This window comes from Oryzias melastigma, linkage group LG5 (assembly GCF_002922805.2).
Source record: "Oryzias melastigma strain HK-1 linkage group LG5, ASM292280v2, whole genome shotgun sequence".
In the NCBI taxonomy this organism is placed as follows: Eukaryota; Metazoa; Chordata; class Actinopteri; order Beloniformes; family Adrianichthyidae; genus Oryzias; species Oryzias melastigma.
Window position 1 is genome coordinate 33,661,105 of NC_050516.1, and position 20,410 is coordinate 33,681,514.

The following is a 20,410-nucleotide window of genomic DNA, read 5'->3' on the forward strand; positions in this document are numbered from 1 at the left end:
CTTCTTATCGTCTTTGGAACTTTTCTGTTCCCGTTCCTAGAATCTGTCCCGTTTGTTATCCGTACTCTCCCTGGATGTGGCTGCAGTCCCACTGGTCCTTCAACTTCTGAACTAAAGAACCTTATTGTGCTTGGAGTTGACTTTAAAACCTCTCTTTCAGATGAAAGTCTGCTCCTCATTTATCCGGCCCTCAGTCAGAAGACAGACCTTTGATTCATTACATCCAATCATTAGATTTGCAGGAAAAACTGCAGAAATATTTGACTGTTTTTCAACAGACTGATGACTTAAATGAAATATATGTAATAATCAAATACTGTCCAGTCTGGTATCTAAAGAAGAATAAAAAATACTTTCAAATACTATTAATACACTATTTTCCATTCAACCTCATTATTTTACACCTTCACTACAGACAGTAGATTACAGCATTAATCTATCGGTTTCTTTGTACTAAAACTATGATCTGATTTCTTTTCTAATGTGATTTTTACAAACTTCCGACACATAAGACGACGGGGTAAAAACACCAGACATGTTTGCAGTGTTCTTATGATATTAAGGGTTTTACGGCAGTGGTCCCCAACCTTTTTGTGGCTGCGGACCGGTCCACCCATGAGGATTTTACCACGGCCCCATCAATTATCGATGCTCAACAGGAAACAAATCAGACTCCGTTAAAGCTCAATGCAAGACTTTCAAAGGAAACATTTTAGCACAAAAACGTTTTTACTAAACAGAAGAACTCAAAACTGTTTCCAAAGAAAGCTTCCAAATGCAACTTTTCTTGTGTTACATGCCGCCAGACTGCTTTTAGCGCTCAAGCTCATCGAGAGAATCCAGTCGATTTTCAAAATAAAAGAAAAAAAACAAAAAAGAAAATCGTATAATTTAGTAGTTTCTCCGCGGCCTGGCGCCATGGGGTCCACAGAACGGCACCGGTGGGGACCACTGGTTTAAGGGAATCCTGTCATTTCACTTTAATTTCCGAGGTGAAGTTTGGGTCACACTTTAGGTGATGCAAAACACTGAATAGAATGCTGTCAAAGATGGTTAATACATTTGTTAAACGTGTGAGCAGTTTATTAATATGACCTTTGCAGACGATGGTCTCACTTTAGATGTTATTGAATCTTACAAAGTATTTTAATGAACCTCATTCAGCTTACTGTGCTAATAAATGTCTCACTAACGCCCTATAAACACACTGATGATGTTTGTTAATGTGTTAATAAAGCTTTTTAATGAATCTGATTATAAAGTGTTGAGTTTGTTTCTGAGTTTTGTCTCCAGAAAGTCGCCCGGCTCCTTTCCAACCTTTGGTTTTTGTGACCTCTATAAATCTTTTGACGTGTCAGCCTGGAGCCTCAGTTTGGATCCGTTACTCTTTAACCATGACGGATTCTGGCAGCATGTTCCTGCATTTCTGCTGCAGGACCGTCAACCTGCAGAGCTGCAACAGATGCACTTTATGGAGAGAAAAGAGTTTCATGCCATTTATGTGAACGTCATTCTTGATCTGTAACTCATACAATACATTTTGTGCATAACTGTGTGAGCTTGCATTTGTGTATTCGTATTTACAAAAATTGCAAAATACAATTTACACACGTACAACTTTAAATTACAACAGCTTAAGACTAAATACACAAACAAATCTTCCAAAAGTACGCACCAATCACCTGACACAGACACAAAACCACATTTTCTCACAGATCTGATGTGAGACTCTTCTCGTTTCTAGATTCATGTGTAGATGATGCGTTTAAATGCTGCTAGAAAGCTGGGTCATCAGAGTTTTCCTATCGGCCGATTTGAACTTAGATTGTGAATATTATCTGGTGAAACTTGACATTTCCCCACTTTCTTAAACTGATATGCCTGATAATTAATATAAAAAAATGTAACTACATATTTTAGACTTTTTTAGCCCCTAACAACACAAGCTAACATTACAGGTGCAACAAAAATGGTGGGAAATATAAGCGGGGAGCTTGTGGATTTCTGATGATTTGAATAAAGAAATACTCAAAAAAGGAAGTCTGAGCTTCATTTTTTATATATGTCCATCATGAGAAAAATACCGCAAGAACATATTAAAAACACAAACACACCACTCTCATTGGAGGGGGTATTTAAAGTGTCCATACCATGAAAAACCAACTCATAAAGCTTTTAGGTGTATTATACTGTTCATACCTCACCATAAGGACCCCAAAGGGGTATTCTGATCCGCATTTCTGAGTAATCCTCTAAAAACCTGCACTCTCAACAGCAGTCGAATGAAAACGATCGGGTTCTCACGGTCTGACGTCACAGAGTGAGACCGCCCCTTTCAGGAAGAGTCTGCTCTGACAGCTCCGCCCCCAGTCTAACACAAACATCCGATTTCCCCAGATCTAAAGTGATCAGCAAAAAACGCTCATTTAAGATGCAGAATAGCGTCTATCTTCTAGGTGTGTCCTGTCTTCAGTAAATTCCAGCTCAAACAGGTGTTTGTTACTTTAGAGGCGGGGCTTCTTTAATTCTCATCAACCAGCTTCACGTGTTTCTGTTCCTGGAAACACGTTGTGTTCTCTGCATTTCTGTTTGAAGTACGGGACTTCAAAACTCTATGTTTTAATAAAAATAATAACTATTTATCCAGGAAGAACTCGTCTACATTAAAGTTTATGGTCGTATGTTGACCTGATGATGCTTGAAGCAGGTGTGTGTTCGATTCCTGTCTGTGCTGCAGTGAAAGACGCTCGCCTCGCGGCGTGACCTGTCCGGCTTCCCGTCCGTCAGAGAACAGCGGAGCTAGTTTATGTCTGGACCTGAACCGCAGCTTCCATTCAAGGTGAATGTTTTCCTTCAGCGGGAAGCCGTGGATTTCAGGAGGGAGATGGGGGGGCTGGATGGGGGTTGGTGCTTCTTCTTCTTCAGTTTCTTTGTTTTCCGGCAGAGCTGGACCCTGAAGCCTCACCGGCTTTCATATTGGCATCCTCCCACCCCCCCAACCCTCATTTATCTCTCCTCATTCCTGACTCCCTTCCCCCATCCCATCATCAGGTCTCCATCCTCATCTTTCTCACTCCACCCTCAACCTGTGTCCTTCTGCCCCCCACACCACCAGCACTATCTGGACCCCCAGATGTTTTTGTTCTGCAACCATTACCATGAAAGAAGGTCCGGTTCTCCTCCTTCATTTATGAGCATCCTGTTAGTGGGATTCCATGGAAACCGAGTCATTATCATCTTCAGCAGTCCTGACATCATTAAAACACGCCCCCCCAAACCCCCCCTGACTGCTGCTGCCTGCATGCACCCCAACCCAGCACAGAACTTAACACCTCACGCTGTCTCTTACAACGCTGGTACCAAGATTTCAGAAGAAGAGCTGCAGAGAAAGAGAGTAAACGTCGCTCTGAGAGGACGACAAAAGATAATTAAAGGCTGTTAGTGACAGCAGAGTTCTACTGCCAACACACAAACACAAACACAGGGTGTTTGCAAACAACACAGTCGCTGTCAAACCCAAAGATGAGTTTAGTTCACCATGTCTGCGGTAATCCACTGTGACGGGATTATCTGATGCTCTTTTCCAGGTTACACATCTGCACTTTTGCTTTGTTGAGCCGGAGTCTTGAAAAAGTTTGGTTCCAAATTCACTAAACACAAACCTTAGATAACACCCCCACATTGCTGAGCCACTTTCTCTGAAGGACTATACAACACTTTCAGCAAATTCAGCAAATCAATTGATTACTTAATAATTAATTGAGCTAATCAAGGGCAAAAATTAAAGAATTAAATGACAAAAGTGGGTAAAATGCATTAAAAATGCGATGACATTTGAATAAAATTAGATGTATAGCATTACCTGCGATAATGGAAGTGTGAATGCTGTAAGTTGAATGTGGCCGCTAAAGACGCCAGGACCGTTAGCTGAAAATGATAAAGCTAAAATCTTGCTAAAATACAAGCTAAATGCAGAGTTAACTGGAAATATATCTAAATTAGCCAAAAAACAGCTTCGATAATGCTAAAATGCTAGTTAAACTCCAAATTAAGCTAAAAACTGGAAACAGGTCTAAATTAGATTAAAAAAAGCTAGCATAATGCTAAGGTTTTAGCAAAACTCCAAATTAGCCAAAAACTGGAAAAATGTCTAAATTAGCCAAAAACAGCTAGCATAATGCTAAAGTAAAAGCTTAAAGCCACATTAACCTAAAAACCCAGCGATTGCTGAACATTTAAAGTGTGAATGGTGTCTCTGGCTGAATGCAGAAGTTCACAAGTTTCAATGTGCACAAACGTTTTTGAAGGATTCGACTGATTTCTCATTAGTTTCATATATTTTACTCAATGTTTTAAAAACTATAAAGTTTATGAATACCAAAAGTACAAGCAGTAATTTTCTGAATGAGTTGAACGTTTCGATACCAAGATTGATGAAATCCATGAAAGATTGAGATTTTACGTACGGACAGGAACAGGAGAATTATTATTATGTGAATGCTTACTAAGCAATCACACAACTAAGACATCACCATTTACATAGAATTCAAAGTGATTCTAAAAGGGAAGTCTTTAGTTGACATTTCAAACAGTTTAGATCTGATATCACGCTCCGCTCTGGAGGAATATTATTCCATAACTGGGGACCAGCAACAGAAAAAGCACGGTCACCTCAGTGTTTCTCTTACTGTTTACTGTAGAAGAGAACTGGATGGAGTGAGTATGATGTCATTCATTGAAAATGGTTTACTTCCTGCTCTAGTGAAATAAAGTCATTTCAGTTGCCGCGTTTTTGCAATACGGACAGCGCCATGTTGGAGCCAGATGATGGTAGGGAGCAGTGATTGGTTGGTCTAAGTCAACGTTTCTATGGCAACCACTCGCACCAATCAGGAGTGAGCTTGCTGTAGGTCCACACCCCCACCACTTGAAAGCAGACAACAACAAATCTGTGAACATTTGACGCAGGAACCAGCAGGTGCCCCATACTTTAATTACAGCTTCTGATTGGTCAGTTTAGAACCTAAATTAAGTCCAGCACTGATGTTCCTCCGTTTGCATTAGAGCTAATAAAAGGGGATGAAGCGTGCAGCATTTAACAGCAAAGTCTTTTGGATCTTGTCGTTTAGAATCTGAGGTTTTTCTCCGATTAGATTACAGTCAGATTACAGTTCCGTCCTCTGTTCTCATCTACATAAACAGACTGCACACATAAATAAATGACATTACACACAGTAACAGCTACAAGAATAAGAATACTGACAGCTGGATACTGCCAATTAGCCATTTGAAAACACTCATTCCCATGATGCACCTCACCTCTGCTGGCATTACTCCTGTGTTTAACCTCAGCGCTCCTCACTGTCTTGAACTCATTAAATAATAGGTTGTTTGGGGTGAACACTAATCAAACCTGGAGCGCCATGGCGACGCCGCTGCAGTAAACACACACAGTCACTGCCCTGCTGCCCAAAAGCTCTCCGACCTTCAGGCTCTTCCTCAGAGCACCAGCAGACATCACACACAACAACACAACAATCTAACAAATCCTTCATCTCCAGCCCTGTTCCTCGTGAGCTCCTGCTCTCCTTGTTCTGCAGATAAACCCGCTTCAGTCACGGCTGGTTAGCTGGACTGAGTCCAGCGTCTGATTGACTGAACACACCTGATCCAGGTGAGCCGTAGGGTTAGCTGCATAACAAGCAGGGCGGTAACTCATGAGGAACAGGCTTCTGATCAAAATGATGTTTTCCAATACTGATTATAATCGATTGATTTTGATTTGAAGTGGTTTTGTAATGATATGGGTTGATCTGATTCAACTCGATTAAACTTTTATCAGACAGATTGATCTGGTAAGGCTGGTTATTGATAACATTTTCTGAATCGATTCGATTCACTAGAGCCTGAAACGGTTAAAAAAAAACGGGTTCCAATTTTTTTTTTTTTTTCCATTCTTTCAATCCACTCAATTGAATTTTACGTTTCTACGGTTTAGACACATTTGTTCAGTAATACATTAATAATCTATATGTTTTGGAATATATTTATATTAATCTGATCCAGTTCACATACTGTAATCATAGCATCAAGCTATGGTGTCATTTACTTTTATGTGTTAGATCGATCTCAGTTTTATGGATCGATTATTTATCTATTAGGCTTAGATCGATTCAAATCAATTGGTCAATTTTATTAGTGAGCACTGATGAACACTAGCTTTTTGCAGACTGGATTTTAGAATTGTAGATTGGAACCCTCCCAAGAAGAATCAAGCATGTCCTAAAAAGTGAATTCAATACTGAAAAGTGAGGAAATTTGGACACAACTGTAGATTTTAGGGCAACAGAATGAATCTGAGAGAGGACTCAGTCAGAGAGCGTGACATTAGAGCCTGAGGACTAACATGAAGGCGAGTGCACGTACATGCACACACACACACACACATGCACACACAGTGAGCTCACATTAACAGGTAGCGGCTGAGAAGCTGCACTGCAGATTATTGACTCCTGACAGAACTGAAGCACACATGATGGCGAGTCCTGGAGGGGGAGGGTTGATGCTCAGCTTTTGGAGGCAGCGAGGCGATGGGTTTGTGCCGTGGACACAATCAGAAAGCCCTCAGACAGGCAGATACAGAGACAGGTTTTTTTGGCTTGGGTGAGCTGTAGTCCTGTCCGTCTGTCAAGCTATAAAAAGCCGAACGCAGCACAAGACCGCCGGCTGAGATCGATAAGCTGCTGCTGACCTTCACTGAAGGCAAACCCGGAGAGACGAGTCATGTCACTGACTGGTAAAAACCTCCAGCAGTTCATAGAGGAGTTAAAACAGGAAAGTGTAAAGCTACAAAAGCAGGACTTGTGCTGAGAAATAATTATGTACAGGTGATTAAAAACATCTGGAGAGATTCACTTCTATCATCTGGAACCTGAAGGACAGAAACATCACCTGAGCTCCTGACAAACTCTAGATTATTATTTATTATCAGAAAGATTAACTGAAGCAAAAAAAGAGGAATTTGGTTTTTGACCAAGTCGGAGCTGAAAACAGGAGCTGCATCCCAAATCCCACTTTAAATAATAAGATCATTTCTATGATTATCGGGACTGAGGATGTTTATGATCTTATTTTTTAGAGTTTTCTTCATTTACAAACAAGATGATGAATTAATGCAAACTTTAACTTCATAAATACACAAATTATTAAATCAAAAAATACAATAATACTGTTTTTGTGTTTAGACTATTTTACATAACACATGTTAAATTTTTGTTTATGTACTTTTTTCTACTGTCATGGAGTTCCTTGTGTTTTATTAATTATTATTATGGAGTTTTTAGACAAAATCAAAAGCCGGTGTCGATTTTTGAAACATATTTTTGGCAGAGCAGTTCATTAGAAATTCGCCTCTTGATTGTGGGTGAGGAAGTAAAACTCGGCTAATTTCTCATCAGCACTTTGTTAGCACTCTCGTCTGTTAGCTTACAGCCCCCCACAACCCCAAGCTAACATTAGCAAATGAAAAAATAAATGGTGATAAATATCCAGATTTCATGACGGATCGATTCAGTTCTGGTTTATGGGCCTTTTGCCGTGGGAGTTTGCTATGCTAAGTTTACATTCTGTCCCGCTAGCTTGTAGCACCTCACAAGACCAAACTAACATCAGTGTAGCAAAAAAATGGAGAGCAATATCAGAGCTTTCCAGCAAGTGGATGCAGGCAAACAGAACTTGAGGCCCATCAGTGTATTTACAACACATCAAATAAGCTCTTTTTCAAATGACATTTTTCTATCGGCTCCAGATTCACAATGATGTGAATAAAGAAAAACTCAGAAATGTAATCATGAGCCAAATGTTCTTCACACATGTCCTCCATCATGAGAAATAAGCTACAAAAATGTATAAAAAAAACACCAAAAACATAATTTTCTTTACGAGAGACAAAGTCTCAGGTTCAAGTCTCTGCAGAGGTGATGAATGAAAGCAAATCCCTGACAGGTAAGACTTTCCTGTACAAAAGAGGAAATGCCAAAGATGATTCTAAGACCCAAAAAACTCAGTAGAAAGAACCGTCCGAGCTCCCAAAACTACATAGAGCTGAGACACATTGTTGAGTAATTACTACATTTTATACGCTACACCTTTAGCTTCAAGATGTCTTCACCTTCTGCCTAAATCACACACTCCCTCTTTGTTGAAAATTACATTTGTCATAAAATATTTCCAATATCTGTGATCTGTTTGGTGTTTTTCCGAAGAAGGCTTGTTGGACGCTCCTGATATCTGAACAAACCACAAGACTGAATAAATCCTCCGTCCTGTAAACACTCTGGCATGTCCAGACCTCTGCAGGTAAACGGCGATCTCCCATGAGTCTCCAAACAAAGCCAAATCCCTGCCGCGCCCCACAACCACGAGCCTGGCGTGTGGTGTTAAAGTTTGAGTGAAACTGGGTCATCAACAAGACAGTGACCGGAGCAGCAGATCTGTGACACAACAACAACAAAAGAATTTAGTGCAGATGAGATTCTGCTGGCTGAGGCGCCATCTGTCTCACGCTAAGATCGTATGGACATCTTCTAACACATCACAGCAGAACTGAAGGAGAACGACGACGTCCTAAAAATAATCCAATCTGTCATGCTTTGATTTGAAACTGCTGTAGTTTTATAACATTTACATATTTTTTATTGGACACTAAAATATGTAAAAACAGAGTTCAGGGAAGAATCCCTTAATTCTCAGTGATACTGGACTCCACTTGAATGGAAAAAACACTGAAGAATATATATTTATATATTAGGAAACACATTCAGGCATGAAGGGGTTAAAACCAGGAGAACTTAAGACTTCATGATGAATGTAGATGCACAGATCAGCAATAAAGGACAGCAGACCACAGAATAAATATAATCCAATCCGTCTTTCTCTTCCACTTTCTGCTTGTTAGTGTGAAATTTAATGTCCACTTGAAGAAATCAGAATCTAATTTTTCAGGTCAAAGAGTTGATTGCAAAGCCTGGACTGGATGGAGGTCAGTTCTCTGCAGCCTCCATGTGTGGAACAGATCCACAGAAGGTTACCTGTAACTCAATTCCTCCGCTGCGTCTTCAATTACAGTCTTTAGCCTTAAACCCTTTTCACTACTTTACAAGAAAATCAAGTTGGATTTGGATCTCATAGATTAAATAAAGCAGTCCTATGTATAGAATATGCTGAATTACAGTGATCCAAGAGATCCTTCCCTCAAACATTTCTGTTGTCAACATTTATTTCACCTTTAGAAACATCTGAAACGGTTCTGACACAAGTATGTGGATGTAACACGGGTTCTTTATAGCAGACCGTCCAACATTCGACGTTTGATTCACTTGTGCGCCTTATAGTGCAGAAATAGTCTCAAGTTGTCGATGAAAGCAAGTTGTGAAGGACTAAACACTCCATCAACTGTATCTGTGTTCGTAGTGAAGATGTTTGAGTACAGATTCATTTGACTGAATCCAGGGACCATCGACCTTCTGCTGTGTTTTGAGCAGAGTTCAGTACAGATGGCGAGCTGAGAGGAACCCAAAGCTACAATGACCTGTGTGAGCGTGCTGAACGGGAAAGCTGCGGCTGAGTCACCTCTGGCAGAAAGAACTTTGGGATCAGCTCGGAAAAGTCCTGCAGTCTGAGAGCACAGAGCTCTGCTGAAGGCCAGCAGCTCGGAGAAGGTCTGCAGAACTTACAGAAACACCAGAACGGTTAGTCAAATTAACCGTGGAATGGTGTCAAAACAGTCGGTAAGAGTTGATTTCTGATGAGCCGACAGGCATAAACCAACATATCTTCACAACATGTCAGACTGATGCTTTCACATCCACCAATAACTGATCTTCACTGATGTTCCAGCATTACCATGAATCTCCATCAGCACTACAATACCACGTTCAAAACGCCATGGATGAAAAGAGTGGAACGGTTCAGATGCATTAAAAACAGTATTTAGAAAAATAAAACCGTTTTCTCTGAATCTGCTGTGAACGCTGCTCTAAAAGCCACTCCTGCACTGGCTTCATGTGTCTGCTCTAAAACATCCCGTAGCTGCAGTAACAGGGAGGAACTGGGAGCAGAGTTCATTTCAACATAGTAAATATGCCGTTTTAGCCAAATATTGACTCATAAAATGAAAGAGGGGAGTGGAAACTGTTGTAAAGTGCTGAACAAACACATGGATGATGAACTTCCCTGAAGTTCTGGACCAAATCGGATGAAAGGAACAGCAACACGCACGTCACGTGAGATCCCTCTACACGGACAGAATCTGACGCTTCACCTACAATTCATCCTGCTTAGATTCACTTTAAGAAGTTTCTCTCAACAGAGTTGGAGTATTGAGCAGCTGAAAAACTCAGAGGAAAAGCAGGAGAGTGAGTCACTGCGTCTCCAGCAGGCAGGAGACGCATGGATGCTGGAGATTAGTGGGCAGTCTAACGTTCTAAACGCTACTTAATCTAGTCAGACAGGCCGACTGAGCCCTTTCGCCTCCCGGAAGCAATCCTGCGGGAACGTTACAAGGATTAATCCAGGCAAAGGTCACCGCAGGAGCACGGAGGTGTCAGCTGGAAAACAGGCCGAACTCCTGCCGCCACCGCAGACAAAAACAGTTCATGCTGGACTGCAGCTCTGCTCAGCGGCTACTGACTTCAGCAGGAGCTTCAACTTAGGGGGCAGACATTCCCGTGTGTAAATAACACAGGGGAATGAGTCAATCTTAATATTTTAGTAAAAAAAAATAGGAAAGGATTTGTTGTTTTCTGGATTACTGTGGGTGTGTGTAAACTTTGCAAACGCCTCAAAACTCAGAAACACAAGACTTTACAAAGTTCAATTGATGTATGTAAAGCAGGGGTGTCAAACTCAATCACACAGGGGGCCAAAACCCAAAACACACCTTAGGTCACGGGCCGAACAAGATAAACGTTTATTGAACTCTAAAACTACATTTTTAAAACTTTAAAACCAGAACTTTTTAAAATAATCATGATATTTAGCATTACCTGCGTGAATGCTGCAAGCTGAATTTGGCCGCTGAAGATGCTGAAGCTGATAGCTAAAAATGCTGAAGCTGATAGCTAACTAAAATATTAGCTAAATGACAAATTAGCCTAAAAACTTAAAAGAAAACAACTTGGATTATCCAAAACAGCTAGCATGTACCCGAAAAATGAGCTAAACTCCAAAATAGCTGAAAAACTGAAAAAAGCCTAAATTAGTCAAAACAGCTAGCATGTATCTGAAATATTAGTTAAACTCAAAAATAACCTACAAAATCTTAGTAAAGCCCAAATTAGTCAAAAAGCTAGCAGAATTACCTTTTTTTTTACTTTAAAACCGTAACTTTTTAACATAATTATGAATAATAAAAATGCAGGAATATTATTCCAGAATAAATCAACTTAAACCTTAAATAACTTTTAATATTTTACTCTCCATAAAATATATTTAGTCAAAATTATACAAGTTAGAAATAAGAGCAAGATAACATTGGGTCATTAATAACAATAAAATAAAATGATCTGGAGGGCCGGATAGAATTACCCAGAGGGCCGGATCCGGCCCCCGGGCCGTGACTGTGACACAGGAGATGTAAAGGATTTGTATCTGTGGATACACTCAGGTGTGTGCTTTTGGAGCTTCTCCTCCATCTCACCTGCACACCAATTATCATGAAACTGACTGATCAGATGGATCTGAACTGAAGTTTCTGTCAGAGCTCGGAGAACAAACCCGACCAGCTCCTCTGACATTCTGAGGTCAGACTAGGTCAGGTATGTTCTAGATCGCAGACCAATGGATTTAACCTCAGGAGCAGATGTTTTATGTTTCCAAAAAATATATTTCTACATCTTTCATGGACCAGAGCAGAATCAGTTGTTCAAGTGTCTGTGAGTTCTAGAGGGAGAAGTCCACCACAGACAGCTGAGCTAAGTGCTTCCTGAGAAAGCGTTCTGAGGAGCTTCCTGACCCGCTCCGTGACTTGAGATGGATCCTTGGGGTAGGAATGAGTTTTGCAACCTGACTTTGACTGTCAGTCGGGTCAGGACCACTAGAGACCAACAACTTAAGGCAAATTTAAAACTTGTATAGTAACACACAAGATAAAACAAGTGATTATCACAAACTTTCATGTTTGGTCAAAACAAAAGTCTAGTTGAGCATCTTTCAATCTGTTCAGGACGACCAAAGATCATTTGGGATCATTAGGATTTTTTTTGACAAAACTGAAATATCTTGGAAAGTTTAGACCACATTTGTCAACATCACGGCCCGGGGGCCGGATCCGGCCCTCCAGGTAATTCTATCCGGCCCTCCAGATCATTTTATTTTATTGTTATTAATGGTCCGATGTTATCTTGCTCTTATTTCTAACTTGAAAAATTTTGACAAAATATATTTTTATGGAGAGTAAAATATTGAAAGTTATTTAGGGTTTAAATTGATTTATTCTGGAATAATATTCCTGCATTTTTATTATTCATAATTATATTAAAAGTTACTGCTTTAAAGTTTTAAAAAAATGGCTTTATGATAGCTTTTTAGACTATTTTGGCATTTACAAAGATTGTTTGGGCTATTTAGGAGTTTAGCTCATATTTCAGAAACATGCTAGCTGTTTTGGCTAATCTAGGTTTTTAGCTTTTTTGTTGTTTTTTTAGGTTAATTTGGCATTTAGTTAAATTTTAGCTGGCTATCAGCTTCAGTGATATCAGTATCAGTATCAATTTCAGCATCTTCAGCGGCTAAATTCAGTTTACAGCGTTCACATTAGCATTATTGCAGGTAATGCTATATATCTAGTTCATAATTATGTTAAAATGTTACGGTTTTAAAGTTTTAAAAATGTAGTTTTAAACCGTTCAATAAATGTTTATCCTCATTGTTGTCATTTGTTGACTAGATATCTCCTAAATCTTTATTTTCTTCTTGAATGAAGGTGAACTTCACAGTGTTTGTTGACGACTGCAGCAGAAGCTAAGTGCTCTTCAGCCTGCGGTCACGGACAGATGGAGGACGTTCTCCTTCAGTATCTTTTGACAGACAGCAGAATTCAAGCTTCATGACACTTGCAGGTTGACATAAAGCTTTCTCCTGCTGTAGTAAAGATCGTCCTTTGACGTTTTATTGTTCTGCAGAAATAACCAGTCAGATACTAGAATATCTGATCTACTAACAACTAAAGGATCCATTAATGAGTGATTTATTTTACTGAGATCTGCTGCCGAATGGAATTCAAACAAGAGAAACTAGTTCTAAAAACGACTTCCTTTGTCCAAGTCATTTGTCATTTCATCTCTGCTGGAACTTAGACTCTTCTTTGCCCCATTAACTTTCAATGTGTGTTTTTCTAATAACACATGCAGCACAACCACGAAGAACGGAGAAGTTTTAAGTCTTTAACTAGTACTGATGAGCTGGACTCTTACTGTACAACAGATTATCAAAACTTTGACTTGTGGTGGAGAAGAACTAAAGTACATCATCAAAACTGCTTCATATCTCTGTCAGTCACTCATTTTCAATACAAATGGAAATGAACACAAAACACTAAAGTCCCATTCCAGTTATCTTTTGACCAGAGTGGTCTTTTAATTATGATTATGCCGTTTTTAGCCAAAATATTAAAAACTGGGTGGTTTTCTAGAACATAGTTTCTGCAGAGCGGCAGGAGTTCATTAGAAATTCAATTGAAAGTTGTGGTGAGACAGATTCACTACAATTTGAATAAAGAAATACTCAGAAATGTTGATTTAATCTTAATTTTCTTTAAACATGTCCTCCATCGTAAGAAAAATACTGTTAGCATGTTAAAAACTCCAAAAACAGCTTTTTCATTGAGTTTGGGTTTATAAATCTGATCAGAAATGACCGAAACAAACGGAGGTGAAGAGAAAGGTGGACAGAGCCCTCCCAGGATGCACCAGCCACCAGAGACTCCAGGAATAGAAGGGAGCAGCCCAATCAGGGGAGAAGAGGATGAAGACAAAAGGGGATTAGCAGACAGGCTGTCGCTCCTGCTCCGGTCTGCTTACAGGGACGAGCGCCGGTCAAAAACGGAAGGTATCCCGCCGCGAAGAGGAGAGCGCTTAAGCAGCTCCCGGCAGAAGGGTTTATCCTGGGGGAGGCGTCTCTCAACCCCCAGTCAGAAAGCTGGCTGTGAGGAGGAGCATCACAGGAAGTCAGAGGAGACCTTAACCCTGTGAGTGCCGCACAAACAGACGCCAATTACTAGTTGCATTTCCATGACTATTAAAAATATCAAAATAGAGAAAGTGTTAAGAGTCCAAAGAGCTTCTTCTTTGTCTGCGTGTGCTTCATGTGAAAGAGCTGAGGGAGCCGTTTCACCTTGAACTGTGGGGCTGCTCTGACCAGACATGGGAAACCCCCCCAGTCTTCTTCAGAGCATCATTTCTCTGCAGGGTTTGCAGAGACGCTCATTCAATTCATGTAAGTTTCTCCAAAAACTGCAGAGAAAGTCCAAATAAAAGTAGGAAAAAAGAAAATAAAACTCCCTCCACTCTTTCATTAGATGCGTTGCCATGGTAACACATCCTGTGTACAGCATCAAGGATGCTGGAAGCAGATGGGTGGTCTTTAGTGAAGCTTTACATCAGCAAAAGCCCAATGTAAGCTCTCACAGCTACCATTGGCTCTTGAGCAAGGCTCTGAATGTGAACCCGTACTCGACTCTCAGCTGCAGCAGAACAACACAAAACAGAGCGATATCTCCTGTGATATAAAAGAAAATTTTACTTTTTTGACTTAAGTTTTGGGGGGAAAAAGACATGAAATCAAATTCAGCAAATATTTGTTTCAGTTTAACTTTAGTTTACATATTTTTTTTAATTGTGTTTTATTTATTTTCTGACTGTTCAATGTGTGAAACTTTGCCTCAAATTCTGACAGGAACACAAACAGAGAGTTAAAGATCAAATGTGTTCATAACAAAACAGAGACTAGAAGGTTTGAGCTTCGTTTTCATTGTTATAAGTGAAATATTTGGAGTCAAACCAGGATCAGTTTAAAGTGAATGACAAACCAGATTTAAAAAAAGAAATGAAAATAGTTTGAAACTTTAAAGTTCACATTATAAACGTCAAAGAAATACTGATAAAATAATGTAAATTGGAAAAAAAAGATTTAAATTTGAAGAAATACTGAAAGTCTAAAATGTGGCGAGCAGCAGTGATGATGATGATGAGGAGGAACTCCCAAAGTTTGGAACATCAGAGGAAGGATGACGCAGGCGCCATCACCTCCATCACATTTTTCATTTCATTTATTTCTTCCTCTCTGAGCCACCACGATCCACAACGAAGACTCACCAGAAGGAAACACAATCAATGCAACACCTGAGTGAAAAGGAGCCTGATGAAGAGCGAGTCTCTTCCTTCATCTCCTTTCAACAAAACACAACACAACTTTGGCCGTCCAGATCACAAACATCGGCATAATTACTATTTAAAACAACATATCATTTTCAATTATACATGAATGTGCTCTAAGCCCCGCCCCCACGTTAAATTAGGGTCAGCACTGAAAGCCAAAATTCTGGATTAAAACTGAATCTTGAGGGGGAAAAAAAGAGGAAAAAACATGAAAAAATACACAAAATACAAAACAGCAGCTGTTACGAATAAATGTGTATTATTATTTGGTAAAATGTTCAGATTTAGAGAGTTTTTATTCAAGTTTTTGGTATTTCTTCAAAATTAAAAATTGGCTCTTTCTTTTCAAATCTGCTTTTTTTTATTTTCAATATTTTTTAAGTTTACAAATGGACTTTAGAATTTAAAAAGGTTTTCAATTTTATTTCATTTCCAAATTCACAATCTGTTCACTTTAAGCTGAATCGGATTTTTGACGTGTAGAAATGTTGCTTTTAAAGACCGAACAGAAACATGACTGAAGACTAAACATTATTCCAATATTTGTGTTAATACAAACATAAAAGACATAACAGATTCTTAAATGAAGACTTTTGTTGTTGGTTTAAATTGGGTTGAAGTTTTTAAAACACTTTAATCCCAAACAATGAAGAAACTGAACCAATGTCTGAGGAGTTTCTGTTGACCACGAGAAAACACCGGAAGCAGATCCAGAACGCCGGTTTGCTTTTCCCACTAGAATCTGAAGTGGTTTTACGCACGGTCAGCCTTTGGTTCCTTAGTTCCAAACATGGCAGACATCTGCAGTTTTCACCTGTTTCTAGGCCTTCCTGGGACCACCTTACTGAGAGTGGCTCCCCAAATTCATCCAGGCGTGGTTCTAGACTCTTTGGACCATACCTGCGGGTTGCAGCAGCTGGTCCAGATTGAGAAATTGAGTCTAAAGCTGCATGGGGCGCGTGTCTGCGCATCATGTTTGACTCCAGATAATTTGGCCAGAGAAGGAACCAGGTAGCATGAGCCAGAAAACCGCAAAAAAATAAAAGGTCTCCGCAGCGCGTGCGCATCCAAACAGCAGCGCCGGTCCGGAGCGCAGCGCGCGCGGCGCTCCACGCGGCCATCACCGCCGCAGGTCGTCCTGCTGGAGGCCGGAGCTCCAATCTGCGGGTGTGCGTGCGCGCGCGCGCACATTCCGCAGCAGCCACCCATCAGGCGCGCGTGCGCCAGTCAATTAAGCTCTGACGTGCGCGCACGCGACTACACTGGCCTTCTGCCATCCATAACGACCCGCAGGACGCCGCACCGCTGGAGCCACGCGCGCGTGCGCAAGTGTAGCAACACAATAAGATGCGAGTCAACAGCCACGAGCCAAAGTTGCCGCGCGCGCACCATCCCCTCCTCCTCCCCCTCCTCCAAGGTGGAAAACACTGATGCAGAGGATGGACGCACGCGGGCGCCTCCTTACCTTCCCTCGCGCCCGATCACAACCATCAACGTCCGCCGCCTCGCGCGCTACCGTCCCCGCACTAGGCGCTGCGTGTTTTGAAGGGCAGACCCCGCTGCTGCATGAAGGCAGGAGTGAGATCACGCAGCGGGACCTCAAGACTCTGAGCCAGCAGGTGGGCGGGGCCACGGCTGATGACATCACAGGCCGCGAGCGAGGCGGACAGGGAGAGAGGGAGCTGGGCTCATCACGCAAAACAATGAGATGCACGAGCCTGCTGCACGTTTCTGAGCTTCATCAGAGAAACCGGAGGACAGGAAACCCTCCGCACACCTTCATCATCCTCCTCCTCAGTGATGCTGAAGGATGTAAAGCAGCTCAGGTGTCATTCCTGGAACTCTGACCTTTACTCTCCCTCCCCAAAGACAGAAATGCAACCAGCACACGTTCCTGAAGCGTCTCAGTGCGTGTGCATGTGAGCATGTACGACACAAACCTGCCACCTATAGGCAGAGGCTGGGAGGGTCAGGCTGGAGCTCTACAGGCTGATTTCAGAGAGAAGCCGCTCTGAATGTCCACCAATCATCTCCATCCTCAAAGGTCTGCAAAAACGCGCAGCTTAGACTCACAATAACCAGATCTGAGCAGACGGTTCACGTCACATGAGTGGATTAAGCATCACATCAACTGTAATGTTCACCTAGTGTCACTTCCAGTGCAGGTTTGACTAAAACAGACTGAAGTATCGATGAAATGTGCATGAATGAGGCTGACCGACTCCACGACTCTGGTTATTCATCAGTGGACCGCGCTCCACAGAAGTAGGGCAGATGGTCAGAGGATAAGGGGCGCTAAAGGTCATGCCCCCGGTGAAAACCCATCCACAGCGCTTTAAACCGGGAGGGGATTAAGCAGCACTTTGGTTGTGACAGCAAAAACTTCACAGCAGACACGTGTGGTCATCTTCACAGGATGTCTGCGTGACCTCATTACAAACGTTTTGACTCTATTGTTTAATCAGATTAAACCCGTTTTGCTACGAGAATCAAAATGGACACAATCTCATTGGTGCTTTTTAAAGCTTATTGTATGGAGCTAAACTGGAGCAAATATTATTTGAAACTCAAAAAAAAACAAAAAAACATGTTGGTGTTTGGCAAAAAAAAGGGAAAATATCCAAAACCTTTTGCTATTCTAAAATAAACTAAATCATTCTCCGCTTCAAATGTTCTGTTTTCTAGGTTTAAAAACTCAAAATTTCAGTTTCAAATCTTTTTTTCTCTTGTTTTCTGTTTTTAAATCTGAAATTTTCAGCTTCAATCAAAATGGATGAGGGTGGTAGCTTCAGTCCCGGTGCGTTCACTGACTCTGAGAACTGTGAGAATTACGGTCAGAAAATGTCTGTTTAATCTGTAAAGTCAGCAAAAGAAAAAGACGGCAAACATGAAGAAACTCCTCTGTTTACCGTGGAGCTCCTCCCATTTCCTGCATGAGAAAAAGTTCAAATCCAAGCGCCACCGAAAACTCCATATCGACTATATAAGTAAGAAAATAAGTAAAAACATTACTATTTTATATGAAGAAAAAACCTATTCTAGATAAAGAAGCCTTACATATTTTATACATTTCCTTACTTGTCCCATCTTGATTGCAATAAGGTGAGGGCCAATGAGTGCAAATGTTACACTAATAGATTAAACCTACAACAAAAGAAAGTTATGAGAATAATAAACCGCACAGGACCAAGAGACCACACCCATGATCTTTTTGTTAAATCCAACAGCCTCAAATTTCCAGATCTTGTTCCGTTAAAGACAGTTGTGACCGCGTGGAGGATTAAAAACAGATTAGTTCCAGAGAATATTTGTTGTACATTTCATTTGATTACTGATACTGGTTTTATTTCATGAAAGGAACAAAGTGAACAATGTTTCTCTCTCTGCCAGTTTTCCCTGAGATGAGACTCTAATGTCATCACCATCCAGTTCCACCATGGCAACAGACTCAGCCTGACCAACTCCAACTACGATGACTGACATGGGAAGCTCGGCGGCGTTTACGACGTCCTCTTGGTCTGAGCCATGTCTGATGTGATGATGAGGAGGACGAAGTACTGCGTGTACTTCATTCAACTGCACAACATCTCCAAACTCTCCAAACCCCGAAGGCTCAGATCCTCAGAGCAAAACCCCCAGATGGTCCCTGTGACGCGTTTCAGAACTCGAGGAGATTGTTCTTTTAAAGCGGTGGCTCCCAAACTTTGGAATGAACTCCCACTTTCCCTGAACTCTGTCGACACCTTCAAAAGGTAACTTAAAACTCTTTTTTATAGACAAGTTTCCTTTCCGAATGACTACTTGTGTTTTTTGTACCTTTAAAATGTATTTAGGTATTTTTTCTTCCTTTAACTGTGGCTGATTATTCTTGTTTTTATGCTTTTTTACTTTTTTAAATTGTAATTATATTTTAGGTTTTCTTTTGTTGTGAAGCCCTTTGTGACCATGTCTGAGAAAGGTGCTGTACAAATAAACTTTACTTACTTTTGTTTACTGGAATAAAAGTGTGGAAGTCCTTAATCATTGAAATAAATGTTTCACAAACAATTTAGATGTTAAAAAGACTGTATAAAAAATAGTATTTGAAAATTGTTTTAAAAACATGTAAGTAATTATGTAGATGTATGTGACCTGATGGCCAAAGTTGTGTAGTGTTTTGTTTGAGGGCCATGAAGAAGAAGAGCTGGTCTTCATCGTGCTCCTTTAACTCGTGTTACAACGTTTCGGTTTCTTTATGGTGTGTGTGTATTACCTTTTGTTTACTGTGGATCATGGTGGCATGTGAAAGAAAGAAGGAAAAATATTATCAAAACTCCAAATTATCATATAAAAAATATTGAAAGAATGTCTAAATTAACCAAAAACAGCTAGCATAATGCTAAAACATTAGCTCAAGTCCACATTGTCCTAAAAAATGGAAAAATGTTTAAATTAGTCCAAAACAGTTAGTATAATGATAAAATATTAGCTAAACTCCAAATTATTATAGAAAAAAATATTGGAAAAATGTCTAAATTAGCACAAAAAAACAGCTAGCATGATGCTAAAATATTAGCCTAACTCCAAAATATACTTAAAAATGGGGGAAAAAAAAGTCTAATTTTTCCAAAACACCTAGCATGATGCTAAAATATGACTCCAAATTAGCATTAAAAAATTGAAAAAAATGTCTAAGAATCTCCTGGAGTTACATTGACCGTATAAACATTTGAAAAGTTACAGAATGTTAAAGATTTTGTGATTCACAGACCAAGAGAACATTTGATTAAATATTGAACATTAGAAATACCTTATGAACAACTACAAAGTTTTCAGCTGCTGAGATTCCAACAAGATTCCAGAAAAGAAAAACGTCCACGTTTAGATCAGAGTGAGAGATACAGGATTACAAACATACCCCTCATGTCTTCATGATTTCATCCTGTGTTATTTCGCATTAACTCTCATGTTCTTCACCTCATTTAAACTCATTCCTC

The 20,410-nt window shown here is 40.3% G+C and overlaps 1 protein-coding gene across 2 annotated transcripts in view; it reads right to left on the reverse strand.

Moving 5' to 3' along the window:
- Positions 1-20,410, reverse strand: part of LOC112144985 (nucleolar protein 4-like) — an 83,494-nt gene that overhangs the window by 45,538 nt on the left and 17,546 nt on the right. The window contains exon 1 of one of the 2 annotated variants that reach the window (XM_036212067.1): positions 16,335-16,640. The exons of the other annotated variant lie outside the window; for it this stretch is intronic. Within the exon in view, the coding sequence (XP_036067960.1) occupies positions 16,335-16,625 (291 nt within the window). The 5' untranslated portion in view covers positions 16,626-16,640. Of the gene's footprint in view, positions 1-16,334; positions 16,641-20,410 lie in introns of those variants that run through there. 2 annotated transcript variants of the gene reach the window in all.